Consider the following 21,542-nt stretch of genomic DNA (forward strand, 5'->3'; position numbering starts at 1 on the left):
ATTTAAACATGCAATTCCAGTGTTAAAACAATAACACAGCTTCAACTATGACATTCAAGCTCTATACAGCTTATAAGGACATTACATAGTGCTATTGACAACAGTACAATACAACATAAAATATAACCATGACATAAGTAACACATGAAGACTGTGCCTAGCACGCACCTAACCACAAAAACCTATAACAACACTGTTGCCCAACTTTATTTACACTATCTGACGTGCATTAACCTCTTTACTCTCAAAACAAAACTGAAAACTGCAGAACACCAGTGACGAACAATAATGCACAGACATTAATACAAACATATCACATCATATCTCTGGACACCACTATCACAGCATCAACACTATGCCGTGCAAGGCACCTAGAAAACAAGTTGGAGCAAATACATGCAATTATTATAGCAAATCTCCAAATTACAATGTCATTACCGTAAATCAATATTACCACACACAATATGTATAATAAGTATAAAGTCCAGTCACACAAAAACTGGCCAGCTCCACAGGTGCTAGCACCCGTGGTCCACATATTATTCACTCATGCATCACTCATCCAACACTCTCGCAAAACTTTTGTTATCCATTACCAGGGAGGCAACCCTGTTTTCACCCCTGACTTCCCTACCCCAGCAACACTTTCCAATCATACCCTCCCCTCCCTCGTATATTACAAGTCTAATAAAACCTGTAACGTAAGTTGCCTATATCCCTCTGAAAAATCCTTCACCCACCTCCTCCCATAAATTTCCTTATTTCTACATACCGTTTTATAGAAAGTTAACGCTAACACCCTCCTCTTCACCTCAGTAACCTGTTTGCCCCGCAATCCCCACACTATATAGATATAATCTGCCATAATGTATCCCACAGCTCTGATTACACTTTCCTCCCAACCCCCCACGTCGAGACTTAATGCTCTCAATACAGAAATTCCTTTACCTCCTATCCTATTTATCACCCTATTTAACCACCCCTTGACACTCCTCAGTCCATCACAAAAATATACTACATGAAAAGCCGACTCCTCCCCACCACATATCCCACACTCCCCCCCGTCAACGACTCGTCTATCCCGTAGAACCACACCCGACGGTAAAATGCCGTGCAGAAAACGATACATTACATCCCGAACACGAGGTTGCAACCTCATCCTACTCAACCTATTCCATATACTTCCCCATGCATACATGGGGAAAATTCCCTCTACAGGCGCTACAACCCTCCCGGCTAACAATCTACACAACCTACCTATTTTAACCTTTGCTGGCTCTCGATCCCACGCCAGAGCCCTCAACACAGTTTCACACTCATGCAACTCAACTCCTGTATACATCCGTTGCAATCTGTTATGGATCCTGGCCAAACCCCCCCCCACCCACACTTTCCCTCATCACCTCCCTTTTAATGAAGACACATTTGACCCTCCGCTTTAAGTCCAGCAATCCCAGCCCCCCCTTACTTACAGGTAACATTACCACATCCCTCTTAATCCAATCACAGCTCGAACCCCACAAAAATTTAAAAACCTTCCTAAGTATGTTCGTTATTGCTGGCCCAGTTAATGGGAACACGGCTGCCACGTGCCATACTTTGCTATACAGTAAGATATTAACAACAATGGCACGCTGCACAAGGGTCAAATGATAAGGTCGCAATGCACCCAAGCGTCCCTGAATCCTTTCTACCATCCTAAGCGAGTTTTCCATGCGTGCCACAGGTAGATCGTCTGCATAAATAAGACTGCAGATTTTTAACGAATTCACCTGCCTCCTCACAACTGCACTACCCCAATCAACCCTACCTGCCCAAGCTCCTAACCCCATGACCATGGATTTATCTGAATTTACCCTCATACCAGTTGCCCCTGCCAACATTTGTACTACCCCGTCTAATGTGTCCATTGACATCCCCTCCCTGATCAGAACAGTTGTATCATCCACATACCCAATTAAAACTGGCCAAACCCTCGCAACCTCACACCCTGGTCCCACTACGTGACACATACGCTGCTCCATCAATCTATAAAAGGGGTCCTGTACGCACGCAAACAATAATTGTGACATAGGACACCCCTGCCTAAGTCCCCTACCCATTACAATCTTCCCACCCAATCGACCATTAATCTGTACCCTCGCCATTGCACTTCCATACAACGCCTCAACCCAGCCCACTATTTCTTCCCCAAACCCCTGACCCCTGAGGATGGCTTTCAATGCTTTCCGATCCACTATCGTATGCCCCTTGCCAATCGAGCGCCACCAAACCTCCCTCCCTCCCCCCCCGTTTTGCCTCCACGAAATCCCTAAGTAACCCATGCCCCTCCACCATAGACCTCCCTGGCAAACCAAACTGAGTTTTTGATACTACCCACCCTACCACACACTTGACCCGATTTCCCAAAATCTTCGCAAACAATTTATAATCTGTGCATAACAACGAGATCGCCCGGTAATCCCGAAGCGTATGCTGCCCCTTACCCTTCGGTACCAATACAACGACAGCCGTTGCCTGCTTCTCACCCAGCTCACCTCTCTCCTTCATGCAATTTAATAACCTAACCAGAAAATGCCTCAATAATTCCCAATGCTGCTGATAAAACTCTGCCGGGAGTCCATCAATTCCCGGTGCTTTGCCCTTTCGCATTCCACTTAAAGCCCTCCATATTTCCCCCTCAGTTATTTCCCCACCCAGTGCTTCCCTATCACTGTTACGCAACTGACATACCACACTCCCACTTACCTGTTCTAAAACCCCATCCTCTACCCCTTCTCGTTGCCAGTACTTCTCATACCACTTGTCAGCAAACGCCCCCATTCCTTCCGTAGCTTGTATGACCTGCCCCTCCCTGTACCCTCCTATCGATTCATGAACCTCCAACCATGGAATAGTCATTGCCTGCTGTCTTTGTTTCTGCCTACGCAATACGCACGATGAAGGTCTATCGCCCCATAACACCTCTTCCACCCCCGCCTGTACCCACACCGCTTGGAACCTCTCATCCTGTACCTCACGCAGCCTCCCTTTAATTGCCATAATTTCATCCATTGGATAAGTGCCCGCCACCGCCCCCCTCGCATAACAACCCCGTAATCTATCCTCCAAATAGTTAGCAAGCCCATATTTTAAAGAATTGATACGTTTCCCTTCCTTTACGTAATATTGCTTAATCCGTTCTTTAGCCACACCATCCCACCACATCACCACATCCTCTACCCCTTTTATCTCTGCACGTAACCCCTCCCACAGCGTTGCAAATCCCTCTATCCCCTCCTCATCACCTAACACACTTGTATTTAATTTCCAATATCCCCTAGATATACCTGCTAGTGACTCCCACCCCACCTCTGCTACTACCGCCTGATGATCCGAATAAGCTACTTCTATTGTACGGAAAAATGTCAACCCAACCCCTTGAGATATATACAGCCTATCCAACCTAGCAGCGTAACCCCGTCTTACAAAAGTGTGCTCTACCTCCCACGCCCCTCCTCCAACCGCATCCCGCAACTGAATATCCCTCAAAAGATCTCGCAAGGCCGCCGACACGTGCCCCGCCCCTTTTGGTTCCACGTCAGCCCTCCTAATAACGCAGTTCCAGTCGCCACCAACGACGGCCACTGCAGGTAAACCACGTAAGAAGAAAACTAGTTCTTCACATACAAAATCCCTTTTTACCCTCACATCATTTTCCGCTGGTGCATACACACATACAAAAGATACCCGCTGTCCCATCCACCACCCATCCACGCGCAATACTCTTCCCCCTCCTCCCCCCTCACTTCTCAGCAACACAAACGGGCTTGCCTCCCTGATCAATATACCCACACCACCTTTCAGACGTGCAGATGGCAGAGTCATGACCTGAAACCCCTCCACCTCGAGCACTCTTCCCTCCTTGAAATTGTGTTCTTGCAGGAACACTACATCCACCCTATATTTATACAGAAACATTCGAAACCATTCCTTCTTCACACTATTACACAGTCCATTTACGTTCACAGTCATACACCTAAGGCCTCTTTATAGTTTCCAACCCTTCCTCCTCTCTTCATTCATCCCAGGGCCTCCTGCCCCAGAGCCAGCACAAGGCTTCACACCATCAACCCCTCCCCCTTTTTTGCGATGCCTCTTATCGTGACTGCTTCGACATTGCTCTTCCTTCCTCCCAGACCTCTGCGCCGGCGTCAAGACATCATCTGAGTCTGACGCCGCCGCTCTCTTCCTCGTGATGCCCTCTACATCCATGTTATCTTCTGAGGTTCCCTCACGATGAACCTCAACCTCCACCACGCCCCGTTCCACAGCACACGGTGACAACTCTCTCTTACTAGTTGGCCCGTCAACCCTATGTTTTTTATCCTTACATTCCTCTACAGGCACCGCCGTGTCTCTCACCAGCTCAGGAACAACATCCTCTGCAGGCAGTGTCAATGTCCTTAACACTTCCTGAAGCTCTTCCTCTAGAGCCTGCACCTCCTCCTGCACTTGCACTTCTGTACTTTTCCTTTGTGTAGTAACAGATCCTTTTACATCACAGCTTACCTCACACATGCCATTCTCCTCTTTGGAATCCTCCACCTCTTCACTCCACAAGCGCCCAGGCCCTTGCTTGCGCACTGGGCTCTCAACAGCTATCACGCTGGTAACTGGTGCTTCACCAGTTTGCGCTGGCGCCCTCCTCAGCTTCACGCACTCTGCCGCCATATGGTCGTATGCCCCACATATTCTGCACGTACGTCTCTGTCCGGCATACGATACTATAACTTGCATTATAGTATAGTATAGTATAGTGTTCGCATCGCTATTGGGCCGTGCGGACGTGCTGCGCAGTAGCTCCTGATTGAGTTGGCTTTTGCGCAGTGTTGACGTGTACTTGGCTCTGTGAAGACCTGTTTGTGCGCTCTCTAGAATTGAAGCAAGATGCCCGCCATCGAGCAACTTTACAAACAGCTTAAGGAAGAATTGAGGTTGGCGAATTTGGAAATTCGGCGACTGACCGAGGAAAACAAGAAGATTCGTAGTAGTCCTCCTGTTTTGAGTCCTCAGGTCAAGAAGGGAAACTGGTCAGTGGCTGGACAGCAGGGAAAGAAGTTGACGATCAAGAAGACGAATGGAAAGGTAGAAACGATGAAGAAGAAAGAGACTGCCATGGAAACTGTTGTGGAAACATCCAATACATTCTCAGTGCTACCCGACGAATGTGAGTCGACTACTGGGAACGAGACGACGAAAGACATTAAGGAAGGTAAGAATATTGTTGTTGTTGGGGATAGCCAAGTTAGGTATATGGATAGGGCGTTCTGCTTGAAGGACAGGAGTAGGAGACAGAGAGTTTGCTTTCCTGGGGCTGGAATGGAGGATATTGTTAGCCGTCTGGATGACATCATGAGAGGTAATGGGAACAATCCTATTATCTGTCTCAGTGCTGGAGGCAACGATGTTGGCAGACGTAGGAGTGAGGACCTGATTAGCAGGTATAGGTCAGCAATAGAAATAATTAGAAGTAAGGGTGGGAACCCTCTCATATGTGGTATTTTGCCAAGGAGGGGAGTTGGAAGTGAATGGTTGTCCAGGGCAATTGGTGTCAATTGCTGGCTGGACAAATACTGTAAGGAAAATGCGGTAACATTCATTGACAACTGGGACCTCTTCTATGGCAGAAGTGACATGTATGCCAGGGATGGGGTTCACTTATCTAGGTGTGGGGTGGGAGCACTGGCAACTGCATTGGAGGGAGCAGTTAGGACTTTAAACTAGGAATAGTTAGTGGTATGGGTTTTGGCAGGAAAACAGTGAAGTCCCAGTGTAGTAATATTACGAGTTTTAGGGGAACTAGTAATAATAAGAACGAGATAGATATTGAAAAGCCAGGGACCTTGGGTGATAAGGACAGTAATAGGTTTAGTAGAAAAATAGAAATGAGCAGGAAGGGTAAAGAAAAAGGAGAGTCTTTCAATGTTTATTATGCTAATTGCCGTAGTGCTAGGAATAAGATGGACGAGTTGAGATTAGTTGCTAGTGTAGGTAACATTGATGTATTTGCCTTAACTGAGACGTGGTTTAATTCAAAAAGTCGGGACATGCCTGCGGAATGTCATATTCAGGGTTTTAAATTGTTCCAAGAAGATAGAAGTATTGGGAGGGGGGTGGGGTGGCATTATATGTCCGAGATCGCTTGAACTGTTGCATAAAAACGGGTATTAAGTCTGAAGTAACACATACAGAGTCTGTTTGGATAGAATTTTCAGAGGGGCATGAAAAACTGATTTTAGGAGTGATATACCGTCCCCCAAACTTAGATAGGGACCAAGGGAAACTACTATGGGAGGAAATTGTTAAGGCCACAAGGCACGATAATGTAGTAATTCTAGGAGACTTTAACTTTAGTCATGTTGATTGGAATTTCTTGACTGGGAATTTAGAATCATACGACTTCTTAGAAGTATTTCAGGATTGTTTTTTGAAGCAGTTTGTGACAGAACCTACAAGGGGAAATAACCTGCTTGACTTAGTTATGGCAAACAATGAATCCCTTGTTAATAATTTAGAAATTTCAGAGGAACTGGGTGATAGCGACCACAAATCAATTACATTTAGCATTGAATGGAAGTACGATAGTAGCGATAACTCAGTAACAGTCCCAGATGTTCGCTTAGCAGATTACGATGGGCTTAGAGAACACTTATCATCTGTTGACTGGGGTAACGAAGAGAGCTATCAATATGACAGTTTTCTGAACACTATACATGCTGCTCAAAGAGCGTTTATCCCATATAAAGAAATTAGATCAAATAGAAATGACCCAAAATGGATGAATAATAGGCTCAAATATCTACTAGGGCATAAGAAAGGAATTTATAGGCGTATCAAAAGAGGTGAGGGTCATCTTATGAATCAGTATATTGACATTAAGAGGGACATTAAAAAGGGGATAAGAAAAGCTAAAAGGGACTATGAAATTAAAGTTGCTAGGGATTCTAAAACTAACCCAAAAAGTTTTTTCCAGGTCTATAGAACAAAAGTTAGAGATAAGATAGGTCCCCTTAAAAATAACTATGGGCACCTTACTGACAATGAGAATGAAATGTGCTTGATTTTAAATAATTATTTTCTCTCAGTTTTTACACAGGAAGACACTAACAATATTCCAGTAATTAATTTTTACAGTGGGCTAGAAGAAGATAAATTATGTAACATCACAGTCACTACTGAGATGGTTGTGAGGCAGATAGACAGACTGAAGCAAAATAAGTCGCCGGGTCCTGATGAGGTTTTTTCAAGGGTTCTTAAGGAATGCAAAATGGAACTCTGTGAACCATTAACTAATATTTTTAATTTATCTCTTCAAACAGGTGTAGTGTCTGATATGTGGAAGATGGCTAATGTAACTCCTATTTTTAAAACAGGGGACAAGTCGTTACCGTCAAATTACCGCCCAATAAGCCTGACCTCAATTGTAGGCAAATTACTAGAGTCAATTATAGCTGAGATTATAAGAAGCCATCTCGATAAGCATAGCTTGATTAATGATACTCAGCATGGATTCACAAGAGGCCGGTCTTGTCTAACTAATTTATTAACTTTCTTCAGTAAAGCTTTTGAGGCTGTTGACCACAATAAAGAATTTGATATTATTTACTTAGATTTTAGTAAGGCTTTTGATAGAGTTCCGCACCATAGACTGTTAAAGAAAGTGGCAGCTCATGGCATTGGGGGAAAAGTGCTCTCGTGGATAGAGTCATGGCTCACTGACAGGAAGCAGAGAGTGTCCATAAATGGGGTTAAATCCGAGTGGGGATCTGTAACAAGTGGCGTTCCACAGGGATCAGTCTTGGGCCCGTTGTTGTTTATAATATATATCAATGATCTTGATGAGGGAATTACTAGTGATATGAGCAAATTCGCCGATGACACAAAGATAGGTAGGATAATTGATTCAAACGTAGATGTTAGGGAACTTCAGGAGGATTTAAACAAACTCTTTTCTTGGTCAGAAAAGTGGCAGATGCACTTCAATGTAGATAAATGCAAGGTTCTGAAGCTTGGGAGTGCCCATAACCCTAGTACTTATAAATTAAATGATGTAGAACTTAGCCATACAGATTGCGAAAAGGACTTGGGGGTTATGGTGAGCAGCAACCTTAAACCAAGACAGCAGTGCCTAAGTGTACGTAATAAGGCAAATAGATTACTGGGATTTATATCAAGAAGTGTAAGCAACAGAAGTCCAGAGGTCATACTGCAGCTTTATACATCATTAGTAAGGCCTCACCTAGATTATGCAGCTCAGTTCTGGTCTCCGTATTACAAAATGGACATAAATTCGTTAGAAAACATTCAGCGTAGGATGACTAAATTAATACATAGCATCAGAAATCTTCCTTATGAAGAAAGATTGAAGACTCTTAAGTTACATTCACTTGTTAGACGAAGAATGAGGGGAGACCTGATCGAAGTGTACAAGTGGAAGATAGGTATTATTAAAGGGGATATTAATAAGGTCTTGAGGATGTCTCTCCAAGAGAGAACGCGCAGTAATGGATTTAAATTAGATAAGTTTAGATTTAGAAAGGACATAGGAAAGTATTGGTTTGGAAATAGGGTAGTTGATGAGTGGAACAGTCTACCTAGTTGGGTTATTGAGGCTGGGACTTTGGGTAGTTTCAAATCTAGGTTGGATAAGTATATGAGTGGGAGGGGTTGGATTTGAGTGGGACTTTCACATCAGAGCTTATTTCTTGGGTGGCATTGAAAATTGGGTTGGGCAAATGTTTTGTTAGTGGGATGAATTGTAAAGGACCTGCCTAGTATGGGCCAGCAGGCCTCCTGCAGTGTTCCTCCTTTCTTATGTTCTTATGTCCTGAAGTCCTCCAACACGACGTAAGACGGTATGGGATGTCTCAGAGTCATCTTCAGGGAAAAGGTACCCTCCGGACGTCCCATGTAAGCACCTGCCGTCCACTTGCCCTTTTGTGCCAGATGTACGGTTCCATATGTCTCAAAAACACTCCTTATGTCAGCCTCATCTGCCTCAAATGGGACATTACGTATCTTAACCCACGTAAAGTGGCGAGATACGTCGATCAAACGCACCTTCACAGCTGGAGTAGCGTCAAGACTCACGTCTTGGAACCTCGTCACCAAAGACTCATACACGGACGTGGAATTCAGTTTGACGAAGATTCTATAAGCCCCATTCAGGGCTACACCATACACCTCATCGTCCTGGATTCCATAGGTCTCCCTAATGATTGTTGGGAGTAAGACTTGCACTGAAGAGGGTGAAATCGCCCCACGAAGCAGCTCAATACCAATGGTATTTACGCGCCTCCTCACACTCAGCGCCATGTTGATACAAGGTAGCTCGCCTGAACAGCAGAGGGGTGCAGCGCACAACCTCACTCGACCGTGGTCAGGCAGGGAATGAGTTGTCTCAGCAATTACAGTTTACCATTGCCAGTACTTGCAGTCATTGAACTTATTAAACTTGATATTGTTGATGCAAAGTTTGTTTTTAAATGTGTTTATGTTTAAATGTTAGATGATACAGATACATATTCCAGACTTGGGAAGTTTACCTTAGGTTCAGTTAACAGATACTTAAACAAAACAATAACACGACCATTGAAAGACAAAGATGAACTAATTAAAAACTTTATGATCACCAGTCCATCTTTACCATACATATATGGATTAATAAACACACGAACCAGGTACTCCAGCCAGACCCATTATTAGCTCCATAGGTTCAGTTTCTTATTAATATTATTAAAGATTAGCCGGTATTCTCCCGGCCCGTGCCTTTTCCAAGTGGTGGCCCTGCCTTGGCTCCCTCTTTAGGGAGTGTCTGAGACGTAAGTCTCCCATGGGAGGAGGCACAAGTACCTCCTCATCTTTGGGACAAACTGTCCCCAGGCCTAGCCACAAGCTAGGCCTCTCTGGTCTGCCATCCCCGCCCCAAGGGAGCAAATGGGAATGACAGTCTTATGAGCTGAAGGCTCGGGCTCAGGCACCTACCCTACCCTAGAAGGGCTGGGCATGGTGTCGATTCTTCAGTTTCTTATTATCTTAATGGCTAGTAGATATTTTGAGCCCTGTTATTCAAAGAATATCTGGTTTTAATGTTAAAAGTAATATTGATTAGTTGATAAATTAAGCACCTTGACTAATTTAAATTATTATAATATGTTTTTTTTTTAAGAAAATTCAGTTTGATAAAACTTATTAAAAACTAATTGAAACTGAAATTTATTTAACGTGACCTAACAAGAATAAATTTATTACGCTGTTTAATACATCAAACTGAGAAATGTTGACGAACACTCTTGAATGTTGGTCTCCAAATTCTCGGAATATGCGGCAACTTTTTCAAATCATTTTTTTTTATATTTTATTTAAAATACACATTTCAATAAATAAAGCATACAGTGTCTGATATTTCACCTACAAAAACAATCATATCCTCATAAGCAAAACACTACAAGTGTTACACTGCCATTAGAAAATTTTCTCTTCAAATGACTCGGTACAACACCAACACGTGTGAACAACAAGTTTACACAATATTATACCCGACATCAATCACATCATTTCAAGTTACAATAACATGTCAGTACACTGCACACACCTCATACATGGGAAATTACTTTACACAAAAACAAAGAAAAACTGTGCAAGCAATACTTATTAAAAACAATTCTCAATTACCCCTTCCTATCAGCAATATACACATTAAGTACATGTAATAAACTATGTTTGAGCAGTACACCCCCCCCAGGACACCCCCCCAGGACACCCCCCTATAACCCCAGATCATACCATTGTTCAGTGAACACAAACACGAATAACCAACGTAACTGAAACCTTGAATATATTATCTTGTTAACAATACAAAAAAAATTCCTCTTTAGTATAAGCTGCATAGATTATGCCAACATGACAAATAATATTTAGAAAAAAGGACATAATATTGAACTTAGTATTATGACTATAACTAAAAACCATGTATATAATTATGATGCCGTCACCCATGAGAACATTTCACATGATATAGTCACGGACTTACATATTACATATACACATATTACAAAAGTTGATACATAGTATCACAAGACTTATGAAAATTAAAATTCACAGGAATTATATCAGTGTCGTACATGTTCATTAACTTACATAAGATATTAAAAATGCCGAATCAATTAATTAAGCCTCCTCGCATTCCCATGCCCAATATAGACATTAATGAAAAACATTCAATAACAAATATTTTTGGGTAGTTCACCTACCCCCCTCCCCCCATTTACCTCAGATCATCATATTTTTACTTCATATTTTATTCCACTAATTTTACAATAATACAAATGTACAAGTATGTAGGGTCACAGTGACCCACAACCAATTTCATTGAACAGCAATTAAATTTAACATGGGTATAAAATTACCACAGTACTTCTTATAAATTTTCACATAAAGTGTAAATCATCACAAGGTCCATGACATTATATATACCACCAGAACACATACCTAAGTCACCAGTCCCTGACAGTGAGTGTAATAATTATCCTAAGACCAAAAAATATATATTTACGACTTACATGTGGAACTAAACTGAAATCAGGGTGACTGACCGAAAAATATGAATTAACCCGCAAGGAACACAACCAGGTCACAAATTGATGCCCTCACATACCCACTCACACATCACATACAACACAACCTCCACAACCTTACCATGCCCACCATACTTTAAAGGAGACCTGCCCCTTGCCCGCCTCATGATCCCGGAGGAGTTTCGCCACAGAGAGGTTACGATAACCCACCGAGAAACTGGACTCCCAACGCCCCCCATAGATTAATCTATTCCTACACATTGTTCTATAGAACCTTGCTGCTAATGCTTTTATCCTCAACTGCCCTTTAATCTGCCTCATTCCCCAAGAAACATGCAAATAATCTGCCATAACATACATCAAAGCCCTTCCCACTTCTCGTGATACCCCACTGACATCCATCGACAAGGTCCTAAGAAACGACCAACTCCCCCCCCCAACAGTCTGATAACACCCGCCATCCAGACTCTCACCCCCCCCAAAGACGGACAAAAATATACCACATGATAGGGGGGGGTTTCCTCCTCCCCACAGAACAAGCATGTTGCCTCCCTCACCAACCCTATTTTATGCAACACATGCTTGGAAGCTACTACTCCCATGAGGAAACGGTATACCAACTCCCTGCCTTGCTGGTATCCTAAACAGCCTGAACTCCCTCCATATCACCTACCAAGTTATACATGGGGTACACGGCAACCCCCTGTAAGACACCCCTTCCCCACACCACACCCACCAACGTTTTAACCCTCAAAATTGAAACCTGTCTCACTGTCAACAAGAACATCAGCAAATCCTCACAATTCCTCAATTCCCTGCCACTCCACCAGTTTCTAGCATCCCTCATCACCCTATCCACCCTAACACCCCCCTCCCCCCACCCTAAGATACCTCTGTTTAATGTATAAGGCCATCACCCTAGGCCCCAAAGCCAACAATCCTAGGCCCCCCCATTTCACCTCCGTCATAACCACCTCCTTAGACAACCAGGCCCTCCCAAACCCCCACACAAACCTCAAAACCCTCCTCTGTATTTCCTGAATGTCCTGCACCCTCAAAGGGAGCACCTCTGCCACACCCCATACCTTACTATACACCAGCGAGTTAATAACCAAAGCCCTCTGCTGTAATGCCACTTCACTAACCCTCAAACCTTTAAGCTTGCCTATAACCTACTCGTGACTAGTTCAGAGTTGATCCTCCTGCACTCCTGCATCTGCGCCATATACCATATCCCACAAACCCTAAGTCTGTCACTAACTGTCCATCCCATCTCCTCCCCCAATCTCCCCCCAACCCAAGTCCCTACCTCCAACAACCTCGACTTTGCAAGATTAACTTCCATACCTGAAACATCCCCAAAACTCTTAATCACCTCAACCACCCTTTTTAAAGCCCCCCCACTTATTACTAGAACAGTTGTGTCATCAACATAACCTACAATTCCCCCCATGTGTCCCCTCTCTACCCCCCCCACAATTCCTCCTCCACAGCCTCAAAGAAAGGATGCTGCACACATGCAAAGAGCAACTGTGAGAGCGGGCAACCCTGCCTTAAGCCCTGTTCCATCAGCACCGGCTCCCCCAGCCTTCCATTAACCTGCACCCTCATGACAGCCCCCTCATATAGAGTGCACACCCATCTCACTACTCCCCCTCCAAAACCCAACTTCTCCAAACAGACCCATAAAAATTCCCTCTTCACACAGTCATAAGCCTGAGCCCAATCCAAACCAAGGACGTCCCCTCCCGGGCAGTTCTCTATAAAATCCCTTATCCCACTGTGCCCATTCTTCATGCTTCGTCCCGGTATCCCATACTGACCCCTATGTATGACATCCCCAATTACCTTCTTTAATCTGTTACCCAATATCTTTGCAAAAATTTTATAATCTGAACATATTAATGACAACGGATGATAATCACCCAAATCCTTCCCCTCCCTCCCCTTCGGCACCAAGACAACAACCCCAGTTCTCTGTGTTCGCCCCATCCTACCACTGCTCAACATATAATTCAGAACTGCCACTAGGCACTCCCTCAGACTCTCCCAATGTGCTCTATAAAAATCATTAGATAAACCATCTATTCCCGGTGCCTTCCCCTGACTCAACCTATTCACCACCTCCTCCACCTCTGCCTCCTTAATGCTGCCCTCCAACATGTCCCGGTCCCCATGCCCCAAACCCAGATGAGCCCCGATAACTCCAAATGAATCCAACCCAACAACCCCTTCCCTCCTCTTCCATTTCTCCCGAAACCAATAATCTGCATACCTACTGATACTGTCTGTATCAGAAAGACCCTGACCCTGCACATAACCCCCCCCTTCCCCCACCACCAAGTGTGCCACAGTAGTCCTCAACTGTCTGTCCTTGAATTTCCTTAGTACATACCCAGATGGCCTATCACCTTTTAAGACGTCCTCCAAGCCTGCCCTGATCCTGAGTGCATCAAACCGCTCGTTATGAGTCTCCACTAAACGACTTCTAAGTTCCCCCATAACACCACTCACACCTTCCCTACCCCCCCTCCATAACAATCATTCAACTGCCCCTCTAAGTAATTCTGCAATCCAAACCGCCAGCGTGCCCATTCCCTGCCACGTGCCTTGAAAAATCCTGCAATCTCCACCTTTGCATACAACTCCCACCAATCTAGCAAATTCACATCCTCATCCCTAGCCACCCAAAAACCTTTCCACCAGTCCTGAAAGGACAAACCTAGATCCTCCTCCTGTAAAAGCTGCACATTCAATTTCCAATAACTCGGAAATATATGCGGAATACCATCTACCCTAAGGTCAGCCATCACTGCCCTGTGATCAGACAAACCCACGTCAATAGTTCTAATCCTCTCCACACCTATCCCCTGCCTAACATAAATCCTATCCAACCTTGCTTCATAACTCCCCTGCACATAGGTGTGGTCCACCTGATACCCTCCCCTGCCGACCACATCAACCACCCCCACATCCCGTAAAGCATCCTTTAAAACACTCAACACACACCCTGCACCCCTAGGTATCACATCTCCATGCCTAATCACACAATTCCAATCTCCTCCAACTATCGAAATAGCAGGTAAACCCCTGAGATAGTAGAACAAAACGTCCTTAACAAAGTCTGCTTTTACCCTCATATTACTAATTGCAGGCATATAAACCCCCACAAATCATACCCTACTCTCCCCCCAATACCCATCCACCCGAACAACCCTCCCCCTCCCCCCTCCTCCCACCACATGACGTGCAATGGGATGGTCTCCTTTACCAAAAACAGCCACTCCTCCCTTAAAATGCAAAGCCAAACTTACAAACATCTTATATCCCCTCAATTGCAACTCACAACCTGACCTATGGTTATGCTCTTGCAAGAAACAAACGTCCACGTCATACCTTCTCAAGAAGCACTCCAACCATACCCTTTTGACTTCATTCTTGAGACCATTAACGTTTAGTCACACACCTGAATGTTCAAGGAAAGGCGGCTTACCTCTGTGCCGCTGTGGCTTGCTCACACTCCCTTTTAAGCTGCTCACACTCTCCTTACCATTCTTCTTAATCATGCCCCCACCCCCCCTGACCCTCCCCACACGATTTCCCCTGTGCACCCCCCCCGTAGTGGTCTTCCATACCACATCTGCCCATGCCTTCTTACCTGGTCTCTGCCCAGGTGTTAATACTTCGTCCAATTCAGACGAGCCCGCAGGTCGCTTCCTAGAGCTACCACCCAAACTCATCTCTTCCTCAGGTACATCCTCCCGATGTACCTCAGCTACCTGGCCTCGCTTATCCAATACTTCCACCTTCTCATGCAGCCCTTCCATCTGCTGCACATCACTGGACCTTCCCTCCAGGTCCTCTTCGGCCAAAGTGTCCTCCAAGAAATCCTGTAGCACAGACTCCAATAACACCTGCGTCGACGTTGCCCCTTCCTCCACCGCCACAGGCCTTGGTGGAGCCTCACTAGCCTCCTCCGGGAGTGTGACACACGTCCCCAACAGGTCCCCCTCCTTCTCCACCTCATCACTCCAGAGAGACGCCCCATTCCTCGCCGTCACCACCGTACTCAACTGTCGGTCCTCCTCCAAAAGGGTTGGCACACCTGGGGCAGCTCTATGTACACATTGCACCACCATGTGCTCGTACGAGTCACAAAGACGGCACGTCCTCCTTTGCCCCGCGTAATGCACATAGACCTGAGTTCTGTTTCCAGTCAACAGAACATATGAAGATATAGGCCTCTTCAATGTCATCTTGAGGGTGTAGGAACCTTCCTGGAGGCCTTCACATGGGCCATCCCTCCATACCCCTCCTCGAGCCTCATGAACGACACCGTAGTTGCTGAAGACATCCTCTATTCCAAACTTCGTCGCCTCAAACGGTACATTCTGTACCCAAACCCATGTGTAGTATGTAGACACATCATGCATACACACCTCCACCGTCGAGTTAAGGCACATCCGTTGTTCCTGATACTCAGCCACCACACTACTGTAGAAACTGGCCCTTGTAAACTTCACGAAGACTCTTCTCAACCCATTGAGGGCAACACCATACAGCTCCTCATTAGGAATGCCGTAGAGATCCCTAATAATAGCTGGAAGGAGCACATTCATTGTAGCAGTGCTCAATGATCCCCGTATCAGCTCGATGCAAACAGTGTTAACCCTCCTGCTGGCACGATCCGCCATCTTGGAACACCTTAAACTGCGCAGAAACCAGTTGAATTAGGAGCTACTGCGCAGCCTGTCCGCACGGCCCGGGAGTGATGTGGACAATGATTTTCAAATAATTGAATGCTGTACTGCAGAGAGTTTTGGAGTTATGAAAGACGTTCCAGGATCCTGGGAATAAGTTCAACAACTTTGGTCATAGCGCACTTGTACATTACAATTGTTCCAAGAATCTTGCCCAAGTTACCGTACACCAGTGTTCAAAAAATTGAATGTGATCAGATGACGCATTCTCGAGCTATAAGTGAAATAAAAGCGAAAAGTAAAAAGGAAAAATAATACATTAACTTATCAAAAAGATATTTTAATTGTGAATGGAAGAATTTTTGTGCCAGTGATTGTAACATACATACTTGACCAGTGAGGGCTCCATGCTGGTGCTGCGTACTTTACAGCACGCCTGACGTATCTTTTATAAACAGATCAAAAATTCCTTTATTTCTGTATGAAGGCATTCTAAGACTAGCCATTTATGTGATCCTCTGGTCATATGTTGGGAGTAATTTTCACTCCAAGATATTACTCCAGGAGTATTACCTGTAGTTTCTTGCCTCCCCTTATCCATACTACATAACCATGATTTGTGTTAAACTCCAGCAGCCACTTACTTGACCACCCTCGCAGCTTGTTCCAGTCTTCCTGCAGCCTGTCTTTATTCTCTTCCGTTATTGTTCTCATTAGCTTGATGTCATAGGGAGACAATGATATATAGGATTCAACACCCTCTGGCAAGGAAAGTAATGACGAGCCTGACCCAAAACCTGGCTCAAATAGTAGGCAAACTCTCGAAAGTCATCAAAGGTTTATTAAAGGTATGATCTTCGAGGGACTCCCACTTGTCAATCTTTTATATATCGAATCGTCTTCCTTTACCATCATTAGCATGGGATGTTACCAAACACCATGGCTTGTTGTAGTGTTTTAGAATCTCAGGTTCATGTGTTGAAGAAGGAGATTCTACTTCTTCAGGAGAAAAATAGGAGGCTGAAGCTTTGCTTAGATGAATTTGGGAGTGAGTGTGAGAAGGATTTAGCTGGTAAGGAGGAAATGGTCACCAGCAGCGAGAGTGGCAGCCACTTTAAGTGGCAAGTGGCTCACAGTTAAGGAAGAAGGAAGATAAGGAGGGCTAACAGAGAAGATGTAAAGGTAGGAAATCGATTCTCTGTTCTCCAGGACGAGTGTACTTCAGTGGTTAGTGAGGTTTAAGGTACCACTGATTCCCTTGCTAATCAAGGTAAGAATGTTTTAATTGTAGGAGATTCTCAGGTAAGATATATGGACTGTGTCTTTTGTAACAGAGATAGAAAGGTCACACAGAGGGTGTGCCTTCCAGGAGCTGGTGTTGGTGACATAGTCAGCAGCTTGGATAATATTATGTCAGGTAATGGGAACAAGCCCATTTTCTGTCTTAGTGCTGGGAGTAATGACACTGGGAAGGCCAGGAGATAGGAGCTGCTGGATAAGTACAGGTCAGCTATAGAAGTAGTCAGGTCTAAGGGAGGGATCCCAGTCATATGTAGCATCTTGCCTAGAAAGGGAGTGGGCAATGAATGGATGTCTAGGGCAATTAGTATAAATTGCTGGCTGGACAGGTACTGCAAGGAACTTACAATCCCATTCATTGATAACTGGGACATATTCTATGGCAAAAGTGATATGTATGCAAGGGATGGGGTTCATCTCTCTGGGGCTGGAGTGGTTGCATTAGCCAATTCGATTGAGGGGGTAATTGATGACTTGTTTAGGAATTTAAACTGATAGATTATAGAGGTATGTCTGTTTGTGGGAAACAATCAGGCTGCATTATTAGGGTTGAAAGCAGTAGATATTACCGGGATACCTCAGGGATATGTTTAAAAGACAATATTCAAAATAAAGTTGCTAGTAAAGGCAAATCAATTGATCAACAAACAAAGAGAGACAGTAGAGGGCAACGAGTGACTAGCTCCATTAAGGTTTACTATACAACTAGTAGGAGTCAATTAAAGAGAGAAATAAAAAAAGGAATACGAAAAGCAAGAAGGGATTATGAGGCTAAGGTCGCAAGGGATTCGAAGACTAACCCAAAATGGTTCTTTCAGGTATACAGAAGCAAGATTAGGGACAAGACTGGCCCACTTAAGAGTAACTCTGGTCAGATCACTGACAGTGATAAGGATATGTGTGAAATTTTCAATACCTATTTCCTCTCAGTTTTTACCCAGGAAAATACTAGCTAAATTCCTGAAATAATAGATTATGTAGAACAGGACGATAATAAACTATGCACTATTGCGGTAACTAGTGACATGCTCCTCAGACAAATAGAGAAATTAAAACCTAACAAATCCCCAGGCCCTGATGAACTGTTTCGAAGGGTGTTAAAGGAATGTAAAGAGGAACTTAGCATACCTTTGGCTAATCTTTTCAACATATCACTACAAACTGGCATAGTGCCTGATAAGTGGAAAATGGCAAATGTAATACCTATTTACAAGGCAGGTGATAGGTCCTTAGCTTCGAACTATAGACCAATAAGCCTTACCTCCATAGTGGGAAAATTTATGGAAACAATAATTGCCGAAGCAATTCGTAGCCATCTTGATAGGCATGAATTGATTAATGAATCTCAGCATGGTTTTACAAAGGGGCGTTCCTGTCTTACAAATTTACTAACTTTTTCACCAAGGTGTTTGAGGAGGTAGATCATGGTAATAAATATGATATTGTATATATGAACTTCAGTAAGGCTTATCATAAAGTTCCACATCAGAGGCTATTGAGGAAACTTAAGACACATGGAATAGGAGAAATTTTTTCCTGGGTAGAGGCATGGCTGACAAATAGACAGCAGAGAGTTTGCATAAATGGGGAGAAATCAGAATGGGGAAACGTCACAAGTGGTGTTCCACAAGGGTCAGTGTTGGGCCCGTTGTTGTTCACAATTTACATAAACGACATAGATGAGGGAATATATAGTGACATAAGCAAATTTGCTGATGACACCAAAATAGACCGTCCAATTCATTTTAATGAAAACACCAGAGCACTCCAGGAAGATTTCCCCTCAAGGAAGGTTCCTTGATGTTAGTGAGGGGCTCTTGATTTAGGGAATTGGATCTGTGCTCCAGTTCCCCGAATTAAGCCTGAATGCCTTCCACATCCCCCCCAGGCGCTGTATAATCCTCCGGGTTTAGCGCTTCCCCCTTGATTATAATGATAATAATAATCCAGGAAGATTTGAATAGACTGATGCAGTGGTCGGAGAAGTGGCAGATGCAGTTTAATACAGAAAAATGCAAAGTTCTAAATGTTGGACAGAAAAATAACCATGCCACATACAAATTAAATAATGTAGATCTTAATACTACTGATTGCGAAAAGGATTTAGGAGTTCTGGTTAGCAGTAATCTAAAACCAAGACAACAGTGTATTAGTGTTCGCAATGAAGCTAACAGAATACTTGGCTTCATATCAAGAAGTATAAATAATAGAAATTCTCAGGTTGTTCTTCAACTCTATATATCCTTGGTTAGGCCTCATCTAGATTATGCTGCACAGTTCTGATCACCATATTACAGAAAACGTTCAGAGGAGGATGACAAAGTTGATCCCATGTATCAGAAATCTTCCCAATGAGGATAGACTGATGGTCCTGAATCTGCACTCTCTAGAAAAGCGTAGAATTAGGGGGGATATGATCGAGGTGTATAAATGGAAAACAGGAATAAATAAAGGGGATGTAAATAGCGTGCTGAAAATTTACCGCCAAGACAGGACTCACAGCAATGGTTTCAAGTTGGAAAAATTCAGATTCAGGAAGGATATAGGAAAGCACTGGTTTGGTAATAGAGTTGTGGATGAGTGGAACAAACTCCCGAGTACAGTTATAGAGGCTAAAACGTTGTGTAGTTTTAAAAATAGGTTAGATAAATATATGAGTGGGTGTAGATGGGTGTGAGTTAGACCTGACTAGCTTGTGCTACTTGGTCTGATGCCGTGCTCCTTCCTTAAGGGGAAGTGACCTGACTAGGCGGGTCATTGGGCTAATCCGGGGAGACATGGTCCTGCTTTGCATGGGTCAGTAGGCCTGCTGCAATGTTCCCTCTTTCTTATGTTCTTATGTTGACCTACATTATTACGTCACAGAAACCTATATTGGGTGCATGTAATAACGTCTCATCTCCCTAAATGCTCAACTAACCCTTTCCTGGTTATTTTTTCCAATATTTGTGTACCTGTGTGTATGTTAGCAGGCTAGATATTAATCACCACCCTGGTTGCAGGCTGCAGCCGCAACAACGGCGGGTGTGGGCAGATATGTCTTTCAACTCGGCGTGGCGTGCGCTGCTCCTGCGAGTACGGCTACTTCCTCAACCCTGACCGACACACTTGCTCTGACCTGAACGAGTGTCGCCGGAACAACGGTGGGTGTAGCGACCTCTGTACCAACACTCCTGGCTCCTTCGTTTGCTCCTGCTCTCAGGGAACACTACTGGAAGACCAGATGACCTGCGCCGACGCAGGTGTTAACACTTGCGAGGTCAACAATGGAGGATGTTCTCAGGTGAGGTGCAGAGCTGGAAATATTGGATTATAGAAGTCACAAAGTGATCCTTATCAGACACCAATGAAATATATCATTTGGATATTACAAGTTAAAGGTTACACTCACAAAAAATTACCTAATTAATGCAATACGAGGATACTGTCTCAACCTCACGTATCTTTGCTATGAACCTCTAGAGCAGGGTTTTGTAACCTGGGGTATCCATACCACTTTGGGGTATAGCAACCATATAATGTGGATATGGGACTCGATCTCTGAACACTCCACAGTTTTTTTTTTAAATAAATGTGATAAAAACCTTATGATTTTCTTTGAGCTGTTCTGTTGCTAGCTATCGATATGTAAAGTAAAATCAAGCTAGATACTGACATCTTTTGAAGTCATACAGGTACCTAACAGGACTGGTGATGATGATGATTTCCACAGTCTGTTGATAGTGGTATGGGAACATATTGGGAAATCCACTGGGGATCTGTAATTGTAAAATGGTTAAGTACCCCTGAATTATAACAAGGATCAACACGTTGTGTATGTAGTTTCAGTTGTCAGTGTGCGGGTTAGTTGCGAATTGTTCCAGGACTGTGTTGTGATTTTCATTTCTTCAGTCTTGCTCCTCGACCTTCGCATAACGAAACATTA

General features: G+C 43.9%; 1 protein-coding gene across 2 annotated transcripts in view; it reads left to right on the forward strand.

Annotated features, from left to right (window-relative positions):
• LOC128690367 (coagulation factor IX-like) overlaps positions 1–21,542 on the forward strand; it is a 227,205-nt gene that overhangs the window by 152,177 nt on the left and 53,486 nt on the right. For both annotated transcript variants that reach the window (XM_070089614.1, XM_070089615.1), the window contains exon 4: positions 20,620–20,900. In XM_070089614.1, the coding sequence (XP_069945715.1) occupies positions 20,620–20,900 (281 nt within the window). The remainder of the gene's footprint in view (positions 1–20,619; positions 20,901–21,542) is intronic.

The sequence above is a fragment of the Cherax quadricarinatus genome, chromosome 29 (genome assembly GCF_038502225.1).
Source record: "Cherax quadricarinatus isolate ZL_2023a chromosome 29, ASM3850222v1, whole genome shotgun sequence".
Classification (NCBI taxonomy): domain Eukaryota; kingdom Metazoa; phylum Arthropoda; class Malacostraca; order Decapoda; family Parastacidae; genus Cherax; species Cherax quadricarinatus.